This window comes from Idiotropiscis lumnitzeri, chromosome 8 (genome assembly GCF_059441095.1).
Source record: "Idiotropiscis lumnitzeri isolate Australia: NSW breed Sydney's pygmy pipehorse chromosome 8, RoL_Ilum_1.0, whole genome shotgun sequence".
Lineage (NCBI taxonomy): Eukaryota > Metazoa > Chordata > Actinopteri > Syngnathiformes > Syngnathidae > Idiotropiscis > Idiotropiscis lumnitzeri.
This window is the reverse complement of record NC_142398.1, coordinates 23,238,602-23,256,007: the sequence shown is the minus strand read 5'-3', so window position 1 is coordinate 23,256,007 and position 17,406 is coordinate 23,238,602. Positions and strand designations below refer to the sequence as shown.

General features: G+C 51.6%; 4 protein-coding genes across 12 annotated transcripts in view; all 4 read right to left on the bottom strand.

Annotated features, from left to right (window-relative positions):
- Positions 1–280: 280 nt before the first annotated feature.
- LOC148332874 (N-acetyllactosaminide beta-1,3-N-acetylglucosaminyltransferase 2-like) lies at positions 281–2,465 on the bottom strand. 2 transcript variants are annotated; one of them, XM_088303707.1, is made up of 2 exons: positions 2,006–2,465; positions 281–1,552 (listed from the first exon to the last, which is right to left on the bottom strand). In XM_088303707.1, exons 1-2 carry the CDS (start codon positions 2,441–2,443, stop codon positions 614–616), a joined length of 1,377 nt encoding a protein of 458 aa, XP_088159833.1. In that variant the 5' UTR covers positions 2,444–2,465; the 3' UTR covers positions 281–613. The 2 variants fall into 2 exon arrangements, with proteins under 2 accessions (XP_088159833.1, XP_088159834.1); XM_088303708.1 differs by having other exon boundaries at positions 281–1,549.
- An 808-nt stretch (positions 2,466–3,273) lies between these two features.
- Positions 3,274–5,984, bottom strand: LOC148332873 (COMM domain-containing protein 1-like). 4 transcript variants are annotated; one of them, XM_088303712.1, is made up of 4 exons: positions 5,433–5,723; positions 4,927–5,226; positions 4,779–4,815; positions 3,274–3,961 (listed from the first exon to the last, which is right to left on the bottom strand). In XM_088303712.1, the coding sequence occupies exons 1-4, from the start codon at positions 5,504–5,506 to the stop codon at positions 3,854–3,856; spliced, it is 519 nt and encodes a 172-aa protein (XP_088159838.1). In that variant the 5' UTR covers positions 5,507–5,723; the 3' UTR covers positions 3,274–3,853. The 4 variants fall into 4 exon arrangements, with proteins under 4 accessions (XP_088159838.1, XP_088159836.1, XP_088159837.1 ...); XM_088303710.1 differs by lacking the exon at positions 5,433–5,723 and adding an exon at positions 5,730–5,983 and having other exon boundaries at positions 3,627–3,961; XM_088303711.1 differs by lacking the exons at positions 4,779–4,815; positions 5,433–5,723 and adding an exon at positions 5,730–5,982 and having other exon boundaries at positions 3,627–3,961.
- Positions 5,985–6,583: 599 nt separating this feature from the next.
- Positions 6,584–8,789, bottom strand: LOC148332872 (uncharacterized). Of its 2 annotated transcripts, none has more exons than XM_088303057.1 (4): positions 8,746–8,789; positions 7,965–8,083; positions 7,880–7,894; positions 6,584–7,532 (listed from the first exon to the last, which is right to left on the bottom strand). In XM_088303057.1, the coding sequence occupies exons 2-4, from the start codon at positions 8,081–8,083 to the stop codon at positions 6,707–6,709; spliced, it is 960 nt and encodes a 319-aa protein (XP_088159183.1). In that variant the 5' UTR covers positions 8,746–8,789; the 3' UTR covers positions 6,584–6,706. The 2 variants fall into 2 exon arrangements, with proteins under 2 accessions (XP_088159183.1, XP_088159182.1); XM_088303056.1 differs by having other exon boundaries at positions 8,718–8,752.
- Positions 8,790–10,555: 1,766 nt separating this feature from the next.
- LOC148332871 (ubiquitin carboxyl-terminal hydrolase 34-like) overlaps positions 10,556–17,406 on the bottom strand; it is a 40,758-nt gene continuing 33,907 nt past the window's right edge. For 3 of the 4 annotated variants that reach the window (XM_088302098.1, XM_088302101.1, XM_088302100.1), the window contains exons 66-79: positions 17,092–17,396; positions 16,133–16,462; positions 15,908–16,065; positions 15,446–15,524; positions 15,255–15,381; positions 14,091–14,198; positions 13,907–14,011; positions 13,709–13,833; positions 13,507–13,630; positions 13,357–13,436; positions 13,141–13,281; positions 11,982–12,122; positions 11,747–11,903; positions 10,556–11,611 (exon numbers count right to left, since the gene is read on the bottom strand). In XM_088302098.1, coding sequence (XP_088158224.1) covers positions 11,157–11,611; positions 11,747–11,903; positions 11,982–12,122; positions 13,141–13,281; positions 13,357–13,436; positions 13,507–13,630; positions 13,709–13,833; positions 13,907–14,011; positions 14,091–14,198; positions 15,255–15,381; positions 15,446–15,524; positions 15,908–16,065; positions 16,133–16,462; positions 17,092–17,396 — 2,435 coding nt within the window. In that variant the 3' untranslated portion in view covers positions 10,556–11,156. Of the gene's footprint in view, positions 11,612–11,746; positions 12,123–13,140; positions 13,282–13,356; positions 13,437–13,506; positions 13,631–13,708; positions 13,834–13,906; positions 14,012–14,090; positions 14,199–15,254; positions 15,382–15,445; positions 15,525–15,907; positions 16,066–16,132; positions 16,463–17,091; positions 17,397–17,406 lie in introns of all 4 variants that reach the window. The other variant, XM_088302097.1, reaches the window with a different exon arrangement.

The window sequence follows — 17,406 nt, the reverse complement described above, 5'->3', positions numbered from 1 at the left end:
GCGCGCTCGTCCTGAACAGCTGAGGCTCATCGGCGAGTTGATTGGCTGTCGTGTCAGCGACAGCCAGCAGAGGGAGCCAAAACAAACATCTTCAACTACGTCCTGCTTCCGTTTTCGTGTTTTTGGCAATATACCCATTCCAAAACGAGAATTTCTGTTCTTGTCGATTGGTATTTCGTATTTTAGAAACGTGTCATGAATACATCAGAGGCCTTGACTGATAAAGATAAAGATGTCCTTTAATAGTCCCACAATGTGGAAATTTGAGGTGTTACTGAAGCCCACTGTTCTCATTTCTATCCTAATTATAAGACATCATCATGACTTGGTCGACGACTATGAAATCATGGCGCACTGTCTTGACTTGTCAAGATTCGATTTCTTGACGATTTGAAATGATCACGAAACAAATCTTCACTCACTTGACATCAGCGATGATATGGAGTCACCAATACTCAACGTCCACTCACACCACCCCGAAAACACCCGTTGGATTTTCAAAAACAATCAATTATGGATGGCTTTTCGAATATCACATATTTACTCATTGTCTTGGTAAATTTGACATCAGCAGTCGCCGACTGTCACTCTTTTCCATTTGGAGCCTGTGTACCTAATGAAGTGTCCTTCTGGCAGGTTGCGGCGCCGCGGTGGCCCGGCAGTCCCGCCTCGCCGCACTTGTCCACATCCTCATCATCTCCTGCGCCGTGCAACCGCTCACCACCATCGCATTCTCGCCGCGCTTCTCCTCCTCCTCCTCATCATCATCATCATCGCCATGGCGGCGCAACGGGCGGCCGGCGAAACCCGGGTGCTTCTGTGGGACCACACCCAGCTTGCGGAGGCACAGGCCCGTGTAGACTTCGTGGACCGGGAACAGGAGGACGCGGCGCGAGACGTCGTGAAGGCGTAACGCCAGCTCGCCGGACAGCAGGAAACCCCCAGATGCGGCGTAAGGTGGGTACGCGCCTGCGAAAACACTCGGCGGGACAAAGTCCAGGAGAGCCCGGTCTGCGGGCGGCCGTCCGCCGATGATGACATCACCGACAAACAGGAAGTCCCTGCTGGCGCCGGGCACAGTCTCCAGGAAGTCCAACACTCGGAAGATGTCGACAAAAGCGTCGTCGTGGGCCTCCAGGACAAAGCGGGCTCGCGGACAATTGCGGTGGAACCACCGCAGGAAGAGCACCTCCTTCAGGCTCAGGTTGAGGGGCGTGTCCCTAAACTCCCACTGGAGCAGGTCCCCGTGAAGCTCCGCCTCCCGGCCCAGCATGCCTTGCAAGTCCGGGTGGTGATCCTCGGGCGGCGTTCGCCCCAGCAGGAAGACGGTGGCTACCGTGCGGTTGGCCAGGAGGCCGGCGCGGCCCCACATCTGGCGGATGGCCTGCCGCCGCCCGAAATGCGGCACGAGCGACTTGATGGCGAGCAGGAGGAAGGGATCCGGTTGCCGGCATACCAGATCCGGAGCCAGAAGTGCACCGGACTTCCTGCAGCGCATGGAGAGCAGGAAGTCCTGGAGGCGCTGAGGCAACGTGCTGTAGTCCCAGACCTGCTGATAACAGTTGAGAGGAGAAAAAAAAAAAGTGAAAAGTCAAGTGTGTGAGACACGGCTATGGGAGGCGGGGTCAGGGGGCCGAACAAACGATGGGGGCGGGGTCTCCAAGCGCCTACTTCATGGCACAAATGTGCGCTTCATCATGCCCGGACTGTCGTTTGCCACATTTCAAGGCAATGGGCGGAGACTGCAATCAGCTGTGGCCACATCCACAGTGGCGCAGCCCTCCCTTTTTCTCAGAAGATATGGCCTGCGTTCATCTGCAAAATTACCCGTCAACGTTTTGCCTTGCGGGCCACAATGGGTTCTCGAATCTCACAGCGCAAATAAATGAACAAAACAGTGAGCGCTGAGGGCTGCGCAGATTTCACCTTTGAACGTTCAGTGTTGTTTTCACAACACGTGATCAAGTTCATATTTGAAGCGCTTCTGCATTTCGTTTTCCATTACCTGCGTGACAACTCCGCGCTCCGCTTGGCACGAGTCGCGAGGCTCGCTCAGGTCCAGCCTCCGCTGTTCGCTGTTCCAGAAGGACGCGCCCGAGGGGCTCCCGAACCGGAGCGGAACCGGAAGCGGCTCGAGGAGGCCGGCGTGGTCGCGACCGAGCTTCCAGCTGAGCGCCGCCAGGATGCAACACGCCAACATGTTGAGCAGCAGCAGCAGCAGCAGCAGCAACAACGGCGCCATCGCGGCCGGCAGGCAGCAGGTCCGAGCTCGCGCTCGCGCTCGCGCTCGCGCTCGCGCTCGCGTCCGCGCCGCCATGTTGCCGCCCAGCCGCACCTGCGACGCACAACGTCCGCACGGCCATTCTGCGGTCTGGACAAGAACTCCGGCAAGATTTTCAGATGCCTCACCGACGGTGGGATGCAACGGGACGTTCGGGAACATGGCGCCGTCTGCCGCAACGCACGTTAACACGCACACGCGCGCGCCCGCACACACAAAGGACGTCATTGTCCTCCTTTTATCAGTCGTCACACGCTTGCAATCAAGACAAGATCGCCACGTGAGGCCAAAGCAAAATGATTTTTTGCAACTACTTCGCATCGCGGCCAACGCGGCTTTCTTTTGCTGGACGAGAAGAGCGTGTAATTGCGTCTCGGCTACAGTAGGTGGCAGTGATGCTCTCATTGTCAGAGTGCAGAGGGCAACTTGCAACTCATTCAGAGGCTGTCATGAAGCTGTTTCGTGTCGAGGCAAAATATTTTCTTCTTCCGCGGTGGGGACCCAAAATATATACCGTTGACAAAAACTAAAATAAATACAATATTTTTGTTCATGTAAGAACATGAAGTGGAAAATGCTTTTCGAAAACAAAACCATACAAAGTACATCTTAAAAGGATAAAAGTGAAACTTCTGATGATGGGCTTAAAACGAACGTCTTCTCATCACTCGTGACTTCCAGGCTGATTTTAAATGTCCAAATTGATCATGTTTCTTCTGTACTTTAGTTACAGAGAAGGCCAAACAGCTGTTTGACAATTGTAGCTGATATTACTCAAAACCCAGTGACCTTTTCTAACCTTTTGCACTTTTTAAAAGGTAAAATCATGTGAAGAACATGCAGCGTCCGAAAAAAATTGTTTTCTTTCTCAGCGCTCGTGTATAATGCGTCCTCCGATTTGCGGGAAGAATAAGAATGAATCGACATTCTCAACGTGATAACAACAAAGTGGAAATGCTTTCAAAGACCATCAGAGGTGAGGGAAAGCATCATTTGGGATTTCAAAGTATTTTTACTTGATGCTCTTCCGAGCAAGCGATTTTTTTGTTTATATTGAATGTGCTATGAATAGGATTTTATTTTGGTTTACAACTCCTCGTTACTGCCATTAAGCCTTCAAGTTGGAATTAATAAAAAAAAAAAGCATTATTCACAGGATTTTACAGTAAAAAAAAATAAGGACTGGATAGAAACAAACCATTTTAAAAAGCCCCCAAAACGTTCGTTCAGGTGCGGAAAGTCGCAGCCGCCTGCAGCAACCTCGTCGCAGAAAAAGCACGTTGTCGTTTCAACTTCTTTCGAAAATCGTGACCGACGTACAGAAAATGACAAGGCGACCAGTCTGTTTGTCAATTTGTGCCCTGCGATTGGCTGCTTTAATGACGTGACGACACCGGCAAGCTGATTGGCCGGACCGAAGAGCACCGCGGTCCTCAGGCGCCTCCAGACAGACGACAAGAAACGAGCAAATCCGACGAGGGGTCGGCGAGTCGTCGGCCATTTTGGATCCAGGCGGGAAAAAACAAAAAGAAAGAAGAGTTGCCTCACTGGTCACGAATCTGACTCCCTGCGTCAAGTGCGCTGAACGGCGGCGTCAATGGCGGCCTGGATGCCGACCATCTTGTTCAGCACACACTGTACGTTGTGCTCGTCCATTTCCACGCACACAAAGTCCAACTCCTGCAAATCAAAATCCGGGTGGGGGAGGAGACGTTGGGGAGTAAGCGCAGTGAAGTCCCACAGCTTTGCAGCTCGGCAAATTTGGCTATTTGCGAATTTTGGCGGGGAAGAGCTCCTCCGTTGTTGAATGAAAAAGTCACATCTTCACATCAGTTTTTGTGCTTTGCCACCATCTAGTGGAATTAATAGGCAACTGCTCATCTGTGAGTATTTAATGCCCTTAATAACAGTTGCCACAAGATGGCAGCAGAGCAATACTTTTCTATCTGCGCACAAAAATAAGAAATAGGTTATGAACAAACCTCAGGGCCAAAAAAACAAAACCATAAATCGGTGAAACCATGAGAGTGCACCAACTTCTTTTTCTCAGCCAGTTCGGTGGTTAGTTTTGGTGTTTTTTTCACTTTTTTGTTCAATTTTTGTGTCACGGGGCGGAATTTGAGTCGCAGCAAACCGTGCCGCCGCTCAAGTGACGTGAAGAAAAAAAAAAAGTAGCACGGGGCCCCTCCATTCCCAAGGAAAGATTTGAATAATGATTGCTTTAACAATGGATTCATCTGTTGTTGTATTTTTTAACCAATCAATAAATCGGATTAAAATGTCTAATTTCCACCACATTATTGAAAAACATGGCATTTCAAATTGACAGTTCTTGACGATTCCATAACTGGTTTGGTCTGTAACATTCAAATAAAATAAAATAAATTAAATAGAGAAAACTGTTGATCTGGGTTGTCCAAAGTAAAAGCAGAAATTGGCAAATGCCTTCTTTCTATTGGGAAAAAAAGGAAATGTAAAGAAATAAGAGAATATTTACTGCTGTGAGGGTGAAATTCCAAAAAGTCCGTCCAAAACTGAAAAAAAAAAAGGCAACAACTATATCTATCGATATAGATCAAAAAATTGTTAATCTCTGCAAAGTGCTGCAAAGCAACATGAGGACGATGCACAAAAGGCTCAATCACCTGCTCGTCTCCGCCATCCAGCTCCAGTCCCAGCTCCAGCAGGGCGAGGGGCCCGCCGGGGGGCGTCCCCCCGCGTCCGCCCGCCGTCTGCAGGTCCAGCCTCCAGGACAGCCCCCTGAGGGCCGCCTCCCAGCGGCTGTGCGCCAGGAGGCTTTCGCGGACGCGCCCGCGCTGGCTCTTCCAGAAGCGGGCCAGGGCGGTGGCCTGCTCGGGGGTGATGCCGCCCGCCCCCTGCTTGCGGGTCTGGGCGGTGAGGAAGGCCTCCAGCTGGGCGTGGTCCATGTCGGCCGCGGCCATCGACTGGGGGAGGAGCCAGACCAAAGTGCAGTCCGTCACTTTTGTCATCATTGATCTCACCGTCTTTACGAAACACTCCGAATGTACTCGATGACTTTATTGTCATCAAAACCACACTGTCCGTTACTGTTTAACGCCCTTGCTTCTACGTGCTTATTAGAGACAAGAGTACACAGCAACATGCAGTCATTAGAAGGAACTGAACTGACCTCGGTTTCTGCTTTTGCAAAAGAAAAGTTCGAACTGTGCTTGTGTCTTTATCTCCTTTCTCAATTTGGTGCATGTTTAATTGGGAAGATGTTCTGGAGAACCGGAACCATCCCTATTCACGGTGAAGCCATTCGTTTGCTATCTCACGCCCTCACGGAACATCGGCCGATGAAGTCGAGTCACAAGACAAAAAAAAAAACCCAAACAAATAACACCAATCCCGAAGTGACGTTAAAGAGGTCAGTCACATGTTGATGTTGAGCTTGACAGCAGCGACGGTTGCGAGAGTTTCTGACCTTAAGGAGCGCCTTCATTTTGTCGTACAAAGCCGCGAAGTGTTGCTGTGTGGCTTCTGGATCAAGTTGACTTTTCAACAGCGGCTCCGTCACTTCGCTGTTTCTGTAAAAGATTTGCTGCGCGACGCCGTTGAGCAGCGAGCCCAGCGAGCCACTGCTTGCCTCCATCTCCGTTTCTGTCTCCGCCATCTTGGCCGCTTCTGAGTCGCGCATGCGCAGACGTTCGCCCAATAGTCGATCGCTCTCGACAACTCCGCAACTCGACTCGCTTGAAGACAACCGCCGCTGTATGAAAAGTGCTGCACATGGAGCAAAAGCAATTCACACTACAACCAACGACAAAAAAACAAAAAGCAAGTGTCATGCTGAGTCTAAAGCCAAAGAATAAACACGAGTTTAAAGATGGGAAGCGAGGGGGCTTGCCAATCCAAAGAAGGGGAGCGGCAACGGAAAAGACTCGACTCCTGAGCCTTCGCTTAGTCCTTGGTACCTCTAATAGCGGCGGGACCGCCTACGTGAGGCATCGAGTGGCGGGCAAACGGGTGGCGCAAGACAATGTCAAGTTTTGAAAACAAATAATAGAATCTTCAAAAGGACTCTCAAATGTGCCGAGAGCCAGTGAAGGGTCGCCAGAGCCGGCGTGATGTGCTCCCTCAGTCAAGAGGCGAGCAGCAGCATTTTGGACCAACTGGAGACGCTTGATGGAGGATTGGCTGACTCCAAAATAAAGTGCATGAATTTGCCGCTCCAATTAAAAATCACTGTCCATTTTGAGAGAGGGAGAGAGAACTACAAAAACAAAGGCAAGAGAAAGCTTGATTGCTGAAAGCTTTATTGTTGAGCAGGTGTTTTTTTTGTTGTTTTTTTACAGCATGTCAAGCATTTTATATTTGTCACGTTGGCATGCTGGCATTAGCCAAGCATCTTGCAAACTGCTTTCTGAAGGGTAAACAAAAAATTGTTGGTTATCAACAACTTCAGCCCCGCCTTCCACCTTGTCGTCCTCGCTTTGTCCCACTTCCTGTTTGTCCGCCTCCACCAGCCCTCCTTGCCCCCCCAATCCCGCGTCCCCCTTGCACTCCTCCGCCCACTCCTTGCTCCTCTTCCGTCAAGTCGCTTTCGTTTTTGTAGCACTGAGGCGTGACCTGGCCGCCGGTGGAGCAGCTGATGCACGCCATGGCACCGTTGACGTCGTTTTCTGGCCGGTCGCAGCGAAAGATCTTCCCCAGGCCGCCCGCGCCCAAATGGCCGCCCAGGTTGAGCAGCGCTCTCCTCCGACTTTCGGGGGGTATGGGGGTGCCCGTTTTGACAGTCAACAACTTGGAGAAGACGACCACGTGCTCCTTCCAGTCCCGGATGCGCGTCAACAGCCTGAGGATGCTCAAGGCGTTCCGGATGCTGGCGCAGCGTGCGTCGCACGGCGTTGCGAGCACGTAGAAGACTAACAGACCCGACTTGTCCTTATCCGTAGCCCAGTTATTGAACTTCTCGAGGACCCGGTACTCGGCGTGGTCGGCCCGGTTCTCTTTCACGGCGCCACGGCAGATCGTGTCCACCTCCTTCCACGTCATGGACTCCCGCCCGCATGCTCGGAGAACATCCGGCCACGGCACCGGCGCCCCGGGACATTGGTACGTCACGTCGGGCCACTTCAGAACGGTGGCGGCCACCACGTTGCGGCCCGCGTAGACGTCGCACCGCCGGATGCTGTTCCTCACGTTGTTCTCGTGCACCTGACTGAGGTCGTACGAGCCTTCACGGACGCCAGGCGGGATGCTGACGGCCAGACTGAACATGCGCATGCTGCCAACACGGCAAATTTGAGCACACAAAGTTAAAGAGAGGCGAGAAAACACCAACACACAAAGAACAAAGATCATCATCCCAACTCAATGTCTTCAACAACAACAAATAAAATAAAAAAACAAAACATTCATTTCAAACACCAACCAAAACTCTTCCTGTTCCAAATCATTGAAATGATCGTCGCAAATGGCATGCCGCTCGCTTGGTCCAGCTCAGCCCATTTTTTTTTTTTTTCAATTAAAAGAACACCAAGCAAGCAAGCAATGGACGGACCCCGTCGTCAATAAGCCCACACGGTCGGTGTTCCAAAAGCGGCTACAAACCATCGTGGCGGCCGCACTCACCGTTGCAATTGGAACCTGCGGGTGAAGAGAGGCATGAAGACATGATTTATGGAGGGAAATCCGGCAAAATTCTCGTCAAACGTACTTGCGTAGAATTTCATCGACCAGTGTGGACAACATGTTCTGATCGATTGCAGCCGCCCTCGTCGTCGTGGCCACGACGACCAACAGCGCCACCGCCAGGTGCCGACGCGCCGATGCCATCTGCACACACAAAATCAATCTTTGTACTTGGCCCGTTCGACAGCAACTGCTACTTGAGTCCAAATGAAGCTACTCCGCCCATTTCAACCCAGTTGCAGATTCCACAAGAAGGCACCGATGCACTACTTTTATGGTTTCATGCTGAATTGTGTAATGTTGAACCGTGGGCATGCGGGCGGTTGGGTGGCAAAACGAAATATTTCAGCTGGAGAACAAATAGAAGGAGTTGTGCAGTTGCAGTCATAGCACAGCACAGCTAGTAGTAGCAAGAGAGGAGGACGTACTCGTGGTCGTTTGCGCAATGTATACATTATCCTACTAGTGCGTGCACTAGTATGTCCATATTTCTGAAATGCGTGCTCGTCTTACTTGTGAGAAGAAAGGAGCGCACTCGGATGCTACGTGGACATTTCAGCGCACGAGTTCAAAGATGCTCGTGGGACTCGCGTCCACCTCAACACATAAAGGTGCGACTCGTTCGTTGGCAGTCGTGCTGCCGTGGGCTGGAACTGCAGCTCTGCTTACCGTTCGGCGTGTTCGGCCTGACATTTAGCATGTTATGAGCAAAAAGATAGAAAAGCAAGTTTGCCATGGCGACCACATTCAACAGACCAAGAGTGAAAAACAAACAGACATGATGAGAAGAAGAAAGCATCCTTGACCTGTCTTGCTGGAGGATGAAGACAACGTAGCGCTTGTTCCACATGAGAGGAGGAAGCTTGATTTAAAGAAAAAAAAAAAAAAAAGCTCAAAGAAGGAAGTTCCTCACCGCACCGTCACGTTTCACATTTCTCCACTTGCTAGCTTCATGGACACTTCATTAGGTACACCCGCCCATCCACACGGACACCTGATGAAGACGACTTTCGAGTCGTGGTGCATATCCACATTACATTTGTCGTTGGGAAAGCGGCATTTCGGGTCACGTGACCTTTCCTCCACATGTCCTCAAGTGTCTTCATTGTTTCTCAAGGAACATTTGCGCACTTGGAAATCCTTTTGTAGCCTTCTCCGGAATGATGTCGGAGGAGCTCCCTGCGGACCGCCGCTTGTGCTGTGACCACAAAAAATGTCAGGCAAGAAAAATCAGCTGAACTTGATTTGGGCTTCCGCTGTGGGTAGATTCTCATTTCACACCAGCTTGAAAGTGATGGATTCATTCCAGTCATTTATAAGGGGGTGTGCACACTTGTGCAACCACGTCGGTTTTTGTAGTTTCGCTCTCGAAAAGATTTCTAACCAATTCATTGAAGTTGCAAGGTTACAGGTGGGACTGCGACGAAAAATACTTCAGGAATGGATTCATCTGTCAATTATTTTGAGGGACTAATAAAAAAAAAACAAAAAAAAGGGGAAATATCCATCCCTTGATTGAAAAACGGGACATGATTTCAAATTGACAATGCAGAAATCACCCAGACAAATTATCATTCCGTTTCTGGTTCGGTCCGTAACATGTTGTTGTTTTGCAAAGTAAAAGCAAATGTTCGCAAATCGATTTCCGGGAGAAATGCAAACGTTGGAAAACGTGCAGACGATTTGGACAAGTTCAAGTTAAACGAGGACTCGAAACCATTTAGCAATTATCAGAAAAATAAAATGCTCCATTAGTGCTTGATTAATCCTGAAACCAGCCACAATGTCAAAAGCAATCGTATCGCAATCACAACGATGTTTGGTTTCGTCCCGCGTGTTGGCACTCGGGTCAGAGTTGAAAAAAATAACTAGTTTCCATTTCTCATCTTTGCGCTGCGCGGTCATTGTGACGCGCAGATGCTTTGCAAAGATGCAAAGATAGTCGACAATGAAGAAGTTGCCAGAAGAGGAACGAGACCAACATCTTTCTGGGGAGGAAAAAAAAAGCAGCCGCAGAAAACATCAAACATCAAAAGACAACAGAGAAGTGCAATCATCGACAACTAATTGATTAAGTCGTCAATATTTCAAAATAAATAAAAATCAGTTTGTCATTTGGAGAGCTCGCTCAAGTCCAAATACTCACAATTTCTTCCTTCCTCAGCATCTGCACGCAAGGCTGAAACGGTGCCTCGAGTCGCGGGGGGTTGACGCTTCGGGGATTTTCTTTTTCCTTTCTCTGTCTCGGCCAGCCAATTATTTGGCGCGCATGATCGGCGAGATCGCGGCAGCATGACGGTAACGCGGCCTCAGCCAAAGTCGAATAATCTTCCCAAAGACGACTACAAACTGACGTTTTGATTTTCAAGTTGATCGGGGCGGCTTCCTGACTGCAAGTTGACGTTTGAAATGCGTTTCCGCTAACATCAATATGGCATTATCCTGAAATCACGTTCAACTGCTCGCCCGCAAAAAAAAAAAAGAAAACTCCAACTCTCTAAAAAAACATAAAACGAATGGTTGAATGCGGCGCCTGTTGCTAGGCAAAAATGACGGCACTTTATTTTTTTTTTTTTACAGACGTGGCGGTTGAAAAAACATTTGCATCACTACACATTGTCAATAAAGATTTTTATTGATGTATCGTGTGTGAAATAAAAGAAAAACGACAAAACAAGCAGCTAAAAGTCAACAGCAGAAATGTCGCGGCAGTCAAGAAATTCCAAAGCGCCGTCTGGTCCGACACGAGGGCTTTATTTGCACCACAGTCCGATAAAGCTCTCTCTCTCTCTTTTTATATATATATATATATATATATGTATATATATATGTATATATATATGTATATATATATGTATATATATATATATATACACATATATATAAAGATATTTATCTATATATTTATTTATAGTTTTCATATCAAGTTTTTGACTTTTCTTGCGGATCATGTACAAGTAAACTTGGCGTCCAAAGACAAGACGTCCACTCAAGGCAACCGAACTTCGATCCATTCTGTTGCTGTCGCCTCGTCGGTGACAAAAGTCCAAAAAGTGGCACAGAGAGGACGAGCAGTAAAAATGCAACCAAATTAAATTAAGGCAAATCAAAATCCACACTTTTTGTAGAAAACAACAAAAACACTTTGCCCTTTGAAGAAGAAGAAAAAAAAAAGGCAACAAACTGGGGCGGGGTCAACTCACATCGACCAATGACGTCATGAGGAGGGCGGGGCTTTTGCAGTCAGCTGAGTAACCATGGCGACAGCCGCTTCCAGGGTCCTGCACAACACGTCCAGCACATCCTCAGACCCCTCCCCCGTTGGGAGGGGCGTGGCCAGAGGGTCGGCCACCCTCCGCTCCGGTTCCTCCCGTTCCGCGGTGGGCGGGGACACGCCCGGAGGGGACGAAGGGGCGGCGTCGGGCGGGGACGGGGGGTCCTGCTCGGTGCCCGGGTCAATGAGGGACGAGGAGTCCCGCGTCTCCGTGTCCGAGGCGCTGCTGGGCGTCTGCGCGCCCTGCCGCTCCGACTTGGACGACTCCGAGCACGGCGGCGGGCCGGCGGTCGCGCCACAAGATGGCGGCGGAGCAGCGGCGGATGTGCCCGGCGTCTCATCATCCTCTTCATCGCTGCTCATGCGTCGCCGCTTCACGGGGGTGGCACCGTCCTCCTCTGATCTCGCAAACAAGCACAAGACGACCAAATTAGCGGCGCGGCGCTCAGGGGGATCCCTCGTATCTCGTTTGGGGGACGAGGGACGCAGCTGACGACGGCTGTTCAACACGACGGACGGGCGCCCTCGCGTACCATCGTCTCGGCGCCGGCGGTGGGCGTCCGCCAGTGCGTCACGGCGTTGCACGCAAAGGCGACATTGGGCCGTCAGCTCGTGGAGGGCGGGGCCCAGGGCGGGGTCGAGGGTCGGGGGCGACGGCACCGACAGCAACAGCGTCAACGCCCGAAGGTCCTGCAACAACAACGCAACGCATGTCGGCAACATGACGGTGGGCGTGGGGGAGGCGTGCGCGCGCACGTGCGTACGTACCGCGTTGAGCATGGCGGCGGTCTTGCTGAGCTGCGGCCAATCGGACGCGAGCTCGGGCCGAAGGCCGCCGTGCTCGCTCAGCACGCTGGCCACCAACACGCCCGCCAGGCTGCAGCAGCCGGCGCCCGACAACACCTGCACCTGGACGCGCGCAACACGCCAAAGTCACACCTCGGCTTCAAGCTTATTCCAGTTCCCACCGGTGTTGTTTTTGCACGGCATTTTACATTTTGTCATTTGGACGAAAATGCCGATTAGTTTTCGTCACATTTAGTCAGTCCTATTCGTGCTCGCTTTAGTCGCCGAAAACCCAAAAAGGTTTCGGTCCGTTTTAGGAAGACAAGGTTTCCGGCCAAAAGCAAAAACGTTCCGACCGACGCGTTCCAAAACAGATCAAAGTGCCGACAGTGGAATCGTCGCTCAAAGCTCCCAAAGGCCAAACATTTGACTTGGCAACTGTTGTGGCTTTCTTTCAGACAGAAAATCAAAACCTTTTTTGCAGGCGACTTGTTCTCTCGTCCAGTCGATCAAACGCGTCTCGTCAGTCGCCGTCCGCGCGAGGCGAGGCGAGGCGAGGCGAGGCGAGGCGAATGAGCGCAGACGCGACACCGGGAAGTGTGACGGTGCGTGCGCGGCACCTGCGCGCTGTCCCGGTGGTGGGCGTGGCCAAACGGAAGACGGCTTGCACTTCATTGCAATGTTTTGGGGAGGGAGGTCGTCCATTTGGAGCGTCTGACGAACCGCACGCGAACAACTTTGTCCCGTCTCGTCAACGAAAATTTCATGTACGTCACGCTTCCGTCATCAAATAACCTCGTTTAGCTCGTCATCGTCATGGAAAAAAGGGGCGTTAACAAAAACAACACTGGTTCACAAAAACGGACGAAATTATGAAAACTGAAAAAGCATTTTGGTTGAAATGGGAAAAAAAAAAAGAAGAAATAAAATACATCTCACAGTTATAGAAATAAAATCATTGCAAAAAAAAAAAATAATTCTTTCTTCTCATCTTTGTCCAAGATTTTTTAAACAAAGCATCCATTTCCATAAATATCAGAGTGGCGGGGCGAGGGCGAGCCGACGAATCCGTCCCGGAATCGGTGCGACCTCAAAACGGGAAAAGGAAGTCGTGGCCCTGTCCTTGTGCGTGCGTGCGTACCTTGTGCAAGAAGCACGTCAGGAAGGCGTAGGCGGCGTTGTTGTTGAGGAAGCTGCGCTCGTCCATCAGGACGCACTTGATGTACTCGCTGAAGGCGGCATCGTCGCACAGCAGCTTCACGCACGTCTTGGACAGCTGCGACTGAAACACACGCACGCACGTCACAGCTCATGGCGGCGTACGGCGGAGCGTGATCGCTACTGCGGCGGCGCAAACCTGCGACTGGCACAGTTCGGTCCACAGTTTGGGGAAGAGAGCGAGGTGGAGAGGAAGTCCTTCGTACGCCATCAGCACACCTGGGCGGGCAAAGCACAAAGTTGGCGACACGCCCACCTTGCCGGCGGCGGCGGCGGCGGCGGCACGCACTCAGCTTGACCAGCGTGTCGGTGAACTTCTCGCAGTTGATGGCCACGCGACACACCAAGTGAATGAACTGCTGGTACGACAGGAAGTAGTCGAGCAGCATGCGGTCGTACGCCTCGTCCTTGCCCTTGCGCAGGAAATGCAAAGAACGACGTGACGTTGCAAAGAACAAGTTGAGCAGCGGCGTTTTGCAAACGCGTCTGACCTTTGCACTCTCCACCATGGACGGCAGCAGACACATGTTGAGTTCGGGCCTCGGCGGGCGGACGTTGCTCTTGGTCGCCGTCGGCTTCATGTTCTCGCGGCAGGGCAGGTACGGCCCCAGCGACACTGCGGGCACGACGACAGCGAGCGTCACGCCGACTGCGAATGCGGCCACGTGCGGCCACGTGCGGCGACTCACTGGAAATGTTGCTGTGGTGGTACGTGAAGTGGTTGTGTTGCAGGAAGGGCACCAGCGTGTGCAGGAAGTCGTGCGGGCTGAGCAGGAGGAGTTCCTTCAGCACGTCTGCGGCCGCAAAATGGACAAAAAGGCCGTGGCTGGGTTTGCTCCGGCGGGGGCAAAAGCCCAAAAACGTCGGGCTTACCCAGGCACGCGTTGCGAAGCTCGGGCGGGCTGTACGAGTTGAGCAGCGTGAGGAGCTTGTGGGCAAAGTCGATCCTCTCCTGCCACTGGATCAGAGCCTGCTTCACGTCTGCAAAAAAAAAAAATAAATAAATAAATAAAGCCCATCTTTCGGGACGGTTGCGATACACGACTGGCTTCCTCATCTTCCTTGTCGCCATTTGTGGACAACTAGAGTGCAGGCGGCACAAAACAATTGCGCAACGCTTCGGGATGACAGGCAATGAGCTCGACAGGAATGAGCTGGAATGCTTTCAATCAGATATGGAAACTTTTGGAGCAAAAATGGACACGGTTGGAATGGTGAAAAGGGTCAAGACGTGGGCAGCATCAACTCTTGGCCCACAACCACCTCCAAAAAATGTTCCCGGGTGGTGCAAGTAAGGCCAAGTAGAAAAACCTGAGCCTTCACACAATTTAAAAAAAAAAAAAAAAAATCAGATCATACTTTGCTCTTTTATTTACTTATGTCATTCCCATGAACATTTATGGTTATTTTTGTTTCGTTTTGCTTCAATTCAGTAGCCAGGATGCTGCTCCTTCTGCTGCTGTGCGACCCTTCGCCACCAGGGGGCGCTCCTACAACACGTTCGGATGCAGATGGAGTCAAGTGAAGACACGTTGCTCTCCTGTTTGTCTGCTACAGTTCGAGATGAACCATTTGATAGATTTAGGTTTCATTTTAGTTTTCAGTCAGGAAAATGACTATTAGTTTGCATTTTCTTATTGATTAATTTGCTTCTGGGAAATCAGTGTCTTTGTAAAATAAGGCATATGGCCACGCCCCCTGTCAGGATCCAATCACAATTTGTCCATTCAAAGTCATCGCAACTACGTCGCTAAGGACGACAAAATAACGGGCCCAAAAGGGATGCGCACGACTCGACTTGAACCCCCGAAAACGATTCTCCGCCTTTTTGTGGATGACATGAACGAGAATGCTTACGCGCACCTTCGGACACGGCTCGTCTGGGAGATTTGCAAACAAAATGCTTTTCGAGAGCATTTTCCTGCGATGAATTGCTCCGAGGTCGTTAAAGCCTTTCCAATTTCAGCCAGAAGCGCTCGCTTGACCTTTTTGGTTTTTTTTTCCCCCTCTCTTCGAGGCCGCTCGACGACAGCTCACCTTTGCGCTGCAGGTAAGGCCTGGTGGCCTTCAGGACGGACAGCAAGATGGAGAGCAGTTCCACCAGGTCGCCGGTGACGTGGCAGGCGGTGGCCTCGTGGTACATCATGTGCAGCGTGTTGAACGACTGCCGGGACAAAACGGCTGCGCTCAGAACCGCCAGGAAACGCGCGCACGTCCGTCCGTCTTACCTCCGTCATGAGGATGAGCCCTCGGTTGAAGACCACCAGCAGTCGGTCCTCGTCGTTCTCCAGCAGGACCCGGAAGGCGCTGAAACGAGGCAAAGCATGTTGGATGCGCGTTCAACAGCGACGACGCTAAACATAAAAGATGGAGTTGACTTCAAATTAGATTGATATTTTTCGCTTGCTTCGGAAACAATTCTGACGACTTGAGCACTTTCATTTGTCGGACTGACAGCATTTGAGGGAAGAGGCGAGTGCAAGTTCATTTTTTCGGCCGCAGGTGGAATTCAAATCTTGCGGAATGTCGCTTTAAGGGAAATGGAGCTATATGGGGCTCGCTTTAGGATGACGTCAACGTGCGGGATCGGTACTTGGTATCGGAGACCACTCGGGAATTGAGGACTCGTACTGGTATCAGTCTTAAAAAAAAATGCCGTGCGCAGGCATTACGTGACGGACGCAGCTGACCTGATGAGGGTGGTCCAGCACGAGCGTCCGTCCAGACATCGGAGGTAGCAGCCGATGGTGGTCTTCTTAAACTGCTTGACGTCCTCCACCTCGTCCTCTCGCATGTCGGCGCGCTGCGCCACAAAGAGCTGCATCAGGTTGAAGAGCTCCTCCACCGCCTGCGGGGGGCGACAAAGGCACGCGTGAAGCCTCCGTCGGCGCCACGGCGAGCAAAGGCGAGCGTACCCGAGGATACTGGCTGGCGTGCGGCGTCAGGTTCTTGAAGGCCCACTGGATGTTCTGGTGCGAGGCCAGCTGGCGCGTGAAGGCGGGCGACTGGTCGCAGCACATGCGCAGGATGCCGTAGTAGGACGGCAGCATGCCGCGGTTGAACAGCACCACCTCCTGGTCGTCGTGGTCGGCGAGGATGTAGTTGAAGGCGATGTTCTTGGTCACGGCCGGGTTCTGCACCACCAGCCGCACGTTCTCGTTGCAGTCCACGCACACGTTGTACCAGAAGGAGAGCAGCGCCTGCTTGTTGTGGTTGGTGGCGATGGCCGGCTCCGACAGTTTGGGCTGCCGCAAAACGGACGGCCACACGTGTCAACCAACACCACGACAATCCCGAGCCGCTTTTTGGTTTTTTAGGGGCTTTGACGGTGCTCGGGCAAATTTGGGACTTGCTCGGTGTAGTACCGCATGAGGCCACAATATGTGGAGGCAGCGCTGAGCTCTACTCCAAGACGGGCAAGAGGATGTGGGTGCGCTTTGCAATTTTGGTTGGTTTTCTTGTCGCAATGTGTGTGTCATGTCGTGCGTTTCTCGGTCCTATTTTGGGGTTTTCGCGGACCCGTTCACTCCCCCATCGGTTTGCAGTGAATGGCTGCCGTGCTTGACTGCGTGCGGCGCTGCAGCCATCCTCAAACGCGTTTTGCTTGACTTACGGGTTTTTTTTCTTTTCCTTTTCCTTGAATAATGGCACGGCGCCACAACGGCTTGTTCAACGTTGCCCGAAATGAAATGCTTCCAATTGGGCCTTTTGGACGCGTCCCGTTACGAAAGACCCGTCCGCTCGATTTCATGTCGATCGCGGTCCAAATTAAAAAAAATTTTTTTTAATTTTTTTTTTTTAAATCGGCGCCAAATGGGCCATAAAACGGCCGACTTCCATTTCCGAGACTTTTTGGGTGCGTCCCGTTCCGTACCTGGAAGAGGTTCCACAGGTCCGTGAAGTAGAGCGAGAACATGAGCTTCTCGGTCTTGGAGATGAGGCAGTAGGTCATGAAGCTGAAGTACTGCACCAGCTTGGTGGTGCCGTGCACGCCGGCGTCCACGTAGAGCTTGGCGCGTCCCAGCAGGCCCAGCAGGAGGTTGTAGACCTGGTGCAGCACGGCCGTGGTGTCGGGCGACAGCGGCAGCTCGCGCGTGGGCAGGTGCAGCGAGCGCGTGGAGCGGAACATCTGTCGGAACGAGTTGCTGGGGATCAGCGACACCAGCAGGTATGCCGCCGCTGAGACGTG

Coding starts and splice junctions, on each gene's coding strand:
- LOC148332874 (XM_088303707.1), bottom strand. CDS start 2,443: ATGTTCCCGAACGTCCCGTTGCATCCCACCGTCGGTGAGGCATCTGAA. Junction 1,553..2,005: donor AGCGCGGAGTTGTCACGCAG/GTAATGGAAAAC, acceptor AACTGTTATCAG/CAGGTCTGGGACTACAGCAC.
- LOC148332873 (XM_088303709.1), bottom strand. CDS start 5,942: ATGCGCGACTCAGAAGCGGCCAAGATGGCGGAGACAGAAACGGAGATG. Junction 5,227..5,729: donor AAATGAAGGCGCTCCTTAAG/GTCAGAAACTCT, acceptor CTCCTCCCCCAG/TCGATGGCCGCGGCCGACAT. Junction 4,816..4,926: donor TGGATGGCGGAGACGAGCAG/GTGATTGAGCCT, acceptor TTTTTTTTTCAG/TTTTGGACGGACTTTTTGGA.
- LOC148332872 (XM_088303056.1), bottom strand. CDS start 8,738: ATGCTTTCTTCTTCTCATCAT. Junction 8,084..8,717: donor TGCTTTCTTCTTCTCATCAT/GTCTGTTTGTTT, acceptor TTGTGTGTGCAG/ATGGCATCGGCGCGTCGGCA.